The sequence below is a fragment of the Ixodes scapularis genome, unplaced genomic scaffold (assembly GCF_016920785.2).
Source record: "Ixodes scapularis isolate PalLabHiFi unplaced genomic scaffold, ASM1692078v2 PGA_scaffold2__306_contigs__length_199485367, whole genome shotgun sequence".
Lineage (NCBI taxonomy): Eukaryota > Metazoa > Arthropoda > Arachnida > Ixodida > Ixodidae > Ixodes > Ixodes scapularis.
This window is the reverse complement of record NW_024609857.1, coordinates 192,475,947-192,485,386: the sequence shown is the minus strand read 5'-3', so window position 1 is coordinate 192,485,386 and position 9,440 is coordinate 192,475,947. Positions and strand designations below refer to the sequence as shown.

Here is a 9,440-nt window from a genome sequence, read left to right as displayed (position 1 = left end):
CGAAATGGCCCTCTTAAGGGGTGTCCAAACAGGACACTACAAAACGCACGACTCCGACAAATCGTGAAAATTAAAGCGGGCGCGAAGCGGGCGCGTCCGCTTCAATTTTCACGATTTGTCGGAGTCGTACGTTTTGTAGTGTCCTGTTTGGACACCGCTTTAGACGTAAAAGCGCGTGACGCATGACTAGCCAATGGCGGGCCGTTGCGGAAATCGCTTCGGTTTCCTTCGCTTTTTTTCGCGTTCAGTGACTGTTTTGGGTCAAAAGGTCGTAATGTTTGGATTCAGCAGCTACAAACACGTCAGAATCGACCATTAACTCATTTTTTTCGAAAAGCTCTTCAGCTCGCTGGAAAAAATATGATAACGCAAATGACCATGGGTACAACGCCGATGTATACATGTTATAATGCTATCTATTGTTTGATACATATATATTTATTAAAGCATAGAATGCTTTTTCAACGGAGAACCTAATCCTTAAACTTTTTGCGCCCGTCCGCGCTGTTTCTCGCTAAACTCAGGTGAAAATTGGCATCAGGTGACCGCCGTTAACGTGAGTTTGACAGAAATTAAATATCTGGATAAATTTAATGTAGAAATTGCGACCACGACACTCGAACTTAACTTTTAGCTCAGTTTACCGGCTAAATTATGGGGGAAAATCACGCCACTTGACTTATACACCAATTCAAACTTCTCGACAAATTTAGCGGGAAAAGTCCTTATATATATATAAATGTCCTTCACTCTCGGGACGAATCTTTAATTAATTCTAAACAAGTTGATACGCTCGCTTCTTACATGCTGCACTGCACGCATTGTAGAGCATGGAGATATGGGTGACTGACAATTTTATTAGACCTCCATATAATTGTTGTAGGTTTAGATTTCTTCAGAAGATACACGCACGTTTTTTTCTCTTACCTGTTCGTTTATACTTGCCTTCACAGTGGGGGTCCCCATCGCAGTTATAACCTCGTTTACATGAAAGCGACTTCAGCGCATCGACTTCACTCGTTCGTCGAACGAAGCCGACGCGGCAACGTTTACTTGAATGCGCACCAAGCCCTACATGAAGGTGGCACTCCGCTGTGTCAAAGCTCGAAGTTATGCAGTTCCGGCACCAGCCGCACCATGTTTTTCGGTGCATCGCACGTGGAGGCCTTTCGACGCGTTCAGTGAACGTAAAGATCGTGCCCGCTGTCTGCGGTGGTGTGGAAGAAATTACGAGATGGAAGAAACATCGAAACCCAAGCGTTTAGGGCTCCAGGCCGGGCCGCCGGGCCACTCTGGACCACCGGCGATATGTGTGCGCACTCTTTGAGGACGCCTCCGCTCTTCGCCGCGCCAGACCTCGCATATCGCGAGCGGGCCAACCGGACCCCGAGTCCGAAAGCCACTTGCGCAGCCAGGAACGGCACCGAGGTCGGAGCTGCTCGTTCTGCGCTACCATGCAGTTATCTACAGTGCCCCGAGCTCTCGGTGTCGTTCGTGCTTGCGCCGAAGCCTTTGGGACCCCTTCGGACGCGCAAGTCGTACTTCGCAAGGCTTGGACAGGGGCCGTCCTCACCGAGCAGCTCCGCTATATTCCGCTTACTTATGATGGCAATAAAAGGTCGCGTTTGTTCTCGGGAAAAAATTGCGGGCGACCATACGGAACCGCTCTTCGCACCGCCGACGAGGTTGGCCGCCGCCATGTTCTCAGCTGTTCACTCGCTCAAGCAGCGAGCGCCTTCCTATAATCCTTCCCGTTTCAAAATGCGATGCGACCTCCATTTACATGGGCTGAATGAATGCGCACTCGCCATCTCGATCCACCTCGGTCTGGCGACTTGAATGCGATTCGCTTTCTTTGCGCATTATGCCGTTTTCATGACCTCATTGAATGCGAAAACTGGATTCGATGGGACTAAGTCGCATTCATGTAAACGCGGCTTATGAGACTTACCGGTACTTTCTAGAGGATGTGAGCCGGGTGTTCGGTGGTTGAGAACGGTGTCCGCGTGTAAATTCCCCCTCTTGTCACAAACACTTTGGTCAAGCGAAGAACAACGAGCAACCAGGCCAAAAGCGCTTCAGTCTTGACAGCATTCCAGATCACGTCCGATAGCAGCCGATGTTGTGTTCGGATATAAAACCATTCAAACAGCGCAAGAAAAAAACGCGTTGTTTTGGCGTGCCGTTCGTGAGCGCTCGTCATCGCCGGCCAAACCAATCACGCACAAAAAAAAAACAAAAAAAAAACGCAGGATTACGGTGCATTCATAGTGCGTGATCAGTTCAGCCGCAAGTAGCAGACGCACAAAGAACACGACTTTCCTGACGAGGCATTTTTGGAACGGCTTTATGGGCTCCATCGGATCCCAGCGGCGGCGGCAAACGGTCGGACGGAGTAAAGGGCACAATATCTGCGTTGGTGTACTAGAAAGTACGTTTCTTTTTTATAGACCCACAGGCGGATATGACGTCACTCCGTGGCGGTGGCGCTGCTGTCGACGCGGCGCATGCTCAGATGCTTCACCACTTCACTCGAGTTTGCTTTGTGCGCACGCGCAGAGCCCACACACCTGGGGCACAGAACTCGTCAAACACAAAGTTGCTGCCGAAGTTCATGGACCGCACCGATAGGATTATAGCGACGATGACTTCGTGTTTTTTTTGTTGTTGTTTTTTCTTTGCCAGGGTCTAATCGGCGCGCTCAGCGAACTTTTGGCTCCAATTTTTGTGTTTCACGAGTTTGGACCAACAGTATACCTAGGTGAGCAGAAAGCGTCCGCAACGTGACCGCACCGTCATCACATTTAGATCGATCGAGGCTTCAGATTGGGCACGAGTGCTGCGTCAGTGACGAAAATAATCCCTGGAGAAGGGGAACAAGAAGGACAAAGGACACGGTCGCGCACCAGTCACATAGCTGTGTTTGGAGATTCGTGTTTGTAGTTTGTCCCTCTTGATCCCCTTCTCCAGGGATTGTTTTCGTCATTCTTGTCCAGTTCGCTTGCACCTTTGCATTTACTTGCATTATAATCATGCTGCGTCAGTGTTTGGCCGGGGCTCGTGTTTAGTTAGCGCGTCGGAGGTCTGACTCGGGCCCTGTAGCCGAGTTAGTGCGGTGCGACTGTGATTACGTTTCATGAAAGAACAGGAGGCGATGCCGAGGCTTTGATGATTCTAGGCCTGTAGGCCTTTTTATCGCTTATCGTCCAGGCGAAAAATACCGAGTCAATGAGCTTTGAGCGCATGCGCAGCGTCCGGTATACCGCACAGAAGATGAATAGAGCGTGCTCAGAAGGCGTTCCACAGCCCTGCAGACCAAAGATGGCAACGCGCAGTAGCGATTTTCGTGAAGGTCTGTACACTCACTGACGATCTAAGGAACGCGGGGCATGTCGAATCCCTGGAACCTTATCAACGCTTTCCAGGCAAGAAGATTGCGCCATTGACCGATAAGAACGCCGAATAACGGTAATGGCTAGGCCACGTCTTTCGTTTCTTAAGACTCGGTTATCCACCGACGTTAAGCGTAGCGACCGCAGCGTGGCGCAGAGCGCGCGCCTTTCATAGTCCGTCTAGCAGGAACTAGATATCTGTTACCAATGAGCACCTCTGTGCACTGCGCTACGCCAGATTTGCTCGGCTCAACGCCGGAGTATAACTGAGCCTTTGGGGTGTCAGAATGCACAGCGCAAGTTCGTCCGCTTCTGTTGCACGGGTTGAGGTGACGTCAGAACGCCAAGCTCTGATTGGTTCTGAAGGGAGGATAGTGGGTAGACCTGAAGGCAGCTTGCTTTGAGGTGTAACCAGTACCTTTCCATAAGAGCCAACCAGAGCTCGGCGTTTCTGACGTCTCAAGAAACAGGTGACTTGCTCTCCGGATAGCGACGGGTGTCCTAAGCCAGGAAGTCCTTCTTAGACAGCTTTGTCTGAAATCCAGTCTTCACTGGGCACTCTCCGCCTTCTTCGCCAACCAAAAACTGCATATGAAGCCTCCCCAGCCTTCAGATCACGCTCCTGTAAGGGCTACAAAGAGAATTGCACTGGTCAGCTTAAAACGCTCTCTGGACGTGTTTTTTCGAGGTCTCATCGTTTGACCGAATTTGTCGATAAGTTTAGTAATTTTATAACTAGTTTAAAACATTTAAGATTGCCACCTTTAACTTCATAACTTACCTCTTATCACTCCTTATCTCAGATCATTGATCGCAGAAATTATTTCAACCGATCTTTTTCTTCCGCCGTCCATCATTGACTGGAAAGACCTGCCCTCTTCTGACATAGTCGTCATAGGTGACTGTGGCATGCTTCGAAATGCTCTAATTTTTAATTTTCACTAACGGATCCCTCTGATAGCCTTTGATTCACAACAGTGCAATTTATTTTTATTTGCCTTTTTCTGTTTTTTTTTTTTTTTTTTCAAACTACCAGCATTCTAAGCTGACAACCACCTGTTTGTTTTGCTGCTTATGGTTTGTGTTAGTACGAAATATAGTCTCCACTCATGTAGTGTTCCTAAATTCCAGCTTAATTTTTATTTAATTCATTCATAAAACTATTAATGAGTTAATAACCAAAATCTGGACCGAGATGTTTGCTAGACCGCAATTCCTCAGTGCCCAATGATGTGCTGCCCACCTGGGGCAGGACATCATTGATTTAAAGGGTTACATCGCAACATCTTGAAGAAATCATCCAATTGCAATTGGGGTAGCTCTTCAGTCACTTTAACACATTAAGAACTTGAATACCGAATTTTGTGGTGCGATTATAAAATAGTTGGTCTTTTCTAAATAATTAATAAAATATTCTAGGACAGAATATTTTATCCAGGCTACCAGACATTGCGTCTCGAAAAACCTGTTTCAATTTTTCGTCTGCCCCACCAAGCGGTTCAGCGAGTGGACGCAAAGAAGGCCTTCTTTAATACCGAAGTGATTGAGAACGGGCTTTTTTATGAAAAGTCGCGTGATGCCGGAAAGAAGCCTGACTTTCTGAAATTGTGAAAGTTTCTTGAAAGCCACAATGGGGTCCTAAATATGTGTTGAATCGTTTGTATATGTTTGTTATGGTCTGCCGGGATGAAGGGACATGTACCTTATGTCGAGAGCACGTAATTGAAGAAAACTAAAGTTTGTTTTGAAGGGTCGTTGTAATGAATTCCACCAAATCAGTAGCATGCAGATTTGTTTCTCCGCGTACAGTGACCCAGTTGAATAACTAGTTTTGCTATGGTTTTCTTGGACATGTTTGTTCGTGAACGTCATTTTTAACTATTACAGATTGCATTCACCACTTCCGGGCCTAGCAGTTCGGTCCGGTCTGTAATCTTTTTGGCATCCTCCTGACTTAGAATACTCTTCCAGACGCCAGCCTTACCTTGCGTCACGCACCTAACGCTGTTCATCGCCTCCAGAAAACCAGAGCACTGCACGGAGGCGTGGAACGACTTGACACCTTCCGAGAGCCTCATGTCTCCTGCCAGCTTCTCGAACGGAATGTAGAAAAACTCTTCCATGTACTTATTCGTCTTCGACTTCATGTAGGAAACGGTGCTCTTCTCTTGAACCTTTTTCACAAGACCCTTATTCTTGATGATTCTCTTGTCCTCACCGAGGAACTTAGCTAGTCGTGTTACTACCTCCGTAAAATTCTTAGCCATCTCTTCGTAGGTGACCCAAAACACATTGGAGTCGTTCTTGTGGTCGTACCAGGAACGCACGTGACTAAAGTAGCCCTGGTAGTCGACATCGTCCTTGCAGAACTGGTCGACGAAGTCCGAGAGAATGCCGTTGGAGAAGGCGTAGGCCGGGAAGGACTGCAAGCGTCGGAACATGGTGGCGCACACGTCCCTCGGGTCCCTGACAAGCACGACGTACTTGGCCTCTGAAGACTTGGGTATGTAGTCGTAGGAGAGATGGGAAGTGATGGTTCCCGGGTGGAGCATGGCCTCGATGGTTTCCGATCCTTCGAGCTCGAGGAGGGGGTTGCTTTGAAACAAGGCGATGGCGTCTTTCGGCGAAGAACCGTTGTGGTAGAGGAGGTAGAGTACTTGCTGCATCCACAGGGTTCCGCACTGAGGGTAGGTCACCAAGAACACGTCACTTTCTTTAGGCTGGTACTCCAGTCCCGATTTCACAGCATAGGGTGGGTAGAAATTCGCCAACCGAAGGCCCGAGATTACTTCGTAAACGGGCATAACCATGGAGTCGCCCATAATTTTTCTTCTTTAAATGGCGAGTCCTTTATAAGAGGCCTATCTGAAACCAACAAAACAAAAAATCATAGTCGGTGTGAAAAAAATCGAAGGTGTTAAAACTTCTTGTCGGAATCAGTGTTAAGAACTAGTTTCAGAATTGTAGTTTAACGGCAATCTGGCAAACTTAGGAAATCATATGAAACATCAAACTTATTATTTCAATAATCTGAACTTTCCCAATGTAAGAGCCGTATTCGATGTTCGCATGTAAGCGGTATATAATAGGTATAGTCCGGTGTTTTCGGATAAATCCGAAAAACTACGAAAAACAACCTCTGGTAATCTCTTGGAAAATTCCGATTTATCCGATAAACTCCAAATTTTTATGTGCCAATGCCACCCTTCCCCCCCCCTTTTAGCAAAAAACAAAAAAAAAGTAAAACACTTTTTTTTTTTTTTTACAATTTCAGCAACGCAGGATGAATGGTTTCAGGAAAATGCCACCATAATTATCTTTCAATCTCGGACCGTTGTCAAAAGGGGTCAAGGTTGATTTAGGGCAACAGGACATTGTACATTCGGGTCACGACGAAAGCCACTCCTTTGGTTTCGTGATTGGGCCATGCGATTTGTGATTTAGAGAAAGGAGAGGGTATGCTTTTGGGAACCCTGAATACTATAGACCATAGAGCTGATATAAATAAAATGGGGAAGAGGGGCAGTTGAAACTTCTCTATTACATACTTAACCACTCCACCCTCGGCGGCCGCGGGCTACATTGATGGTAGAGGATGGGATGGCTACGAGCTTCCTACCGACTACCTCTGGGAATTTAATTATTTTAAGGTATCGACGCTTATCGAAGCAACACTTAGGTGCGACTTTTATCCTGGGACAAATTATTAGAGCCAATGGCAATGGCACCAACGCCAAATCCAGCTGAATAAAGTTTAATTTATACAATCGCGTTTTATTTTTTCTCTGGCGTTCGTCGACATCCAAATATTATTTATATATTATTTTTAATAAGAAACACTGCGAAATCGAACTCTGAATTTCGGAGAATCGGGAATTTAACAAATATAAACTTCGATAAACTCCGAATCTTTGGCAAAAAATAAACTTTAAAAAACAGCCTCTCAATCTGAAGAAAAATGAACTCCGAAAACACGAAACCCTAATTATAGGACACAAATATAAAACGTAATAATGCGGTAGTATTAATTCCGGTACAAAATGTCTTCATCTAGTAACCCCATCTCCCATAAATAGCTAGCAATAGTTTTGTTTTCTTTTATAAGTTTGCTATGTAATACATTTTGTTTTTGACGGTGTCTGTATATTTTAGGAGTATCTCTGTTTTGTTAAAAGCTATTGTCTTCTTTGTGTGACATTTTTCTACACGTCCCCACCAATTTGATGCGCGAATCGTCAAAGTCGGACATTCTGGCTACGTTAAAAACAGGAAACAAGAGTAAGTCGTCGCCAGGTTAGTGTGAAATTACACTGCTTAGAAGGCACCAAGACTCTGTCATACGAAATGTTCCTAAATCTACAAGGTGAGCGCCAAAACACACTGATGAGATTGTGTTACAGCACCACGGTTACTGTACATTGATATGTGGATTTTAATTACCATTTTAATATATATATTTTTTTTGCAGCATACTTGAAATTATATTATAAAATATCTGGATTTCGATTGGTCGACGTAAAATTGTGGTGAACGGAACTTTCAGAGACAGCAGTGATGCCTCCAAACTATTTATAGAATTCATCTGCTAGTTGATTTAAAATGAATGGCGATATATTAGGTTTCAGTAAGCTAAATTGATTAATATGTGTTTTTTTTTTTCAAGCAGAATGGTGTTCGAAGGTTTCCTGAGTTATTTAACTTTCCAGCTGCTTCTCACTTGCTTACATATTTATCTGTCGATTTTACCAGAATTATTATACCTAATGCCATATGAATGTTTGTTTAGAATATTTGATTATCAAATAGCCTGTATACTTATATGCAAAGTGTCAATATACCCACATGTCTAACGAAGCGCAAATTTGTTGTTAAGACATACTGTTGACAAAACAAAAGTATACTGAATCCGAATCAATCACGCTGACAGACATTTTTAAATACACTGTAGTTAAGAAACTACCGGGTTGAAACAAATTACAGTCGCATCACAGTTGTGTTCAATAAGAATATCACTACTAAATAACCAGCCATTGATAGAGAGCAACCAAATCTTTGGTGCACCTATTTACTCGCTTTATTTATGAGGGCATTGCATTCACGTCAATTTCGGTTGGCGAAGAGTTCACGCATGATTACATTCGTGTTTGCAGTAGACACCTTTATCTTTATCCAAAAGAATGAAGAACTCGTAACTCACCTGCAAGCCTGTGACTCCACTGAAGAGCACGCTTAAAAGTGCGACCATACGGCAGCCACTACGATACTGCTACTTTCATCTCGCGGGACGCGTGGCCGACTGACTCACTCACTCTGCTCAAATACCATCGAAAGGCTGCGCAAATAAGACCGGCGAGAGGAGGAATGGGCGTGAGAAAAGGCTCAGGCTGACTCCAGAAAGAGGAAAACGAGATAAACAAGAAGTAGAAGAAGGAACAAAGAAAGATTACAGACGAAAAGAGCTCGATTTAGGTTACAGGAAAGTCTGGAGAGGCGTCTTGCCCGAAAGAAGCAGGACAACGGCGTCCAGACTCGCGGAGTCAGTTAAACCATGGCTGCTTGTATACGCTCGAGAGCCGAGCGGTTCGCCTAGCCATAACGGCCCATGCTGATTTTTGTTGCTTGTACGCTCGATTTGTTTCTCCACCTTGTCTCTTCCGGTTTGTTTACACTAGCAAGCCTGCAAGCAAAACCATGTAATCATGGCATTGGGAAGTGAGAAAAACACTGCGCGAGGGGAGGATTCCTACCTTGCATAGCCGGCAGAGTGGTGTGACAAATACATATAACCGGAAACATAGTGGTAAACAAATGTAAATTTAGGCATCTTTTTTTTATTACCATTATTGAAACTGCGCGACATTAGCACCCTACAAAAAGGTCTGGGCGTTGATTGAAAGATGTAACCGGATTATTCACCACACCTTAATCGATTATTTAATCAATGAATCGGTTTCGTTAATCTCCATGCATATTAGTTTTAAAACTTCAAAATTACTTTATTTGCCTTCGCTGAATATGTGACAAGCGCCGCAATGTACAATCTCAGAT

General features: G+C 44.9%; 1 protein-coding gene across 2 annotated transcripts; it reads right to left on the bottom strand.

Annotated features, from left to right (window-relative positions):
* Positions 1-5,139: 5,139 nt before the first annotated feature.
* On the bottom strand, positions 5,140-8,705 carry LOC8052602 (sulfotransferase ssu-1). 2 transcript variants are annotated; one of them, XM_002435784.3, is made up of 2 exons: positions 8,590-8,705; positions 5,140-6,253 (listed from the first exon to the last, which is right to left on the bottom strand). In XM_002435784.3, exon 2 carries the CDS (start codon positions 6,212-6,214, stop codon positions 5,267-5,269), a length of 948 nt encoding a protein of 315 aa, XP_002435829.3. In that variant the 5' UTR covers positions 6,215-6,253; positions 8,590-8,705; the 3' UTR covers positions 5,140-5,266. The 2 variants fall into 2 exon arrangements, with proteins under 2 accessions (XP_002435829.3, XP_029827006.2); XM_029971146.3 differs by having other exon boundaries at positions 5,140-6,257; positions 8,590-8,695.
* Positions 8,706-9,440: the final 735 nt, after the last annotated feature.

Excerpts from the sequence above, each read along its gene's own strand:
- LOC8052602 (XM_002435784.3), bottom strand. The coding sequence starts at position 6,214 with ATGGGCGACTCCATGGTTATGCCCGTTTACGAAGTAATCTCGGGCCTT.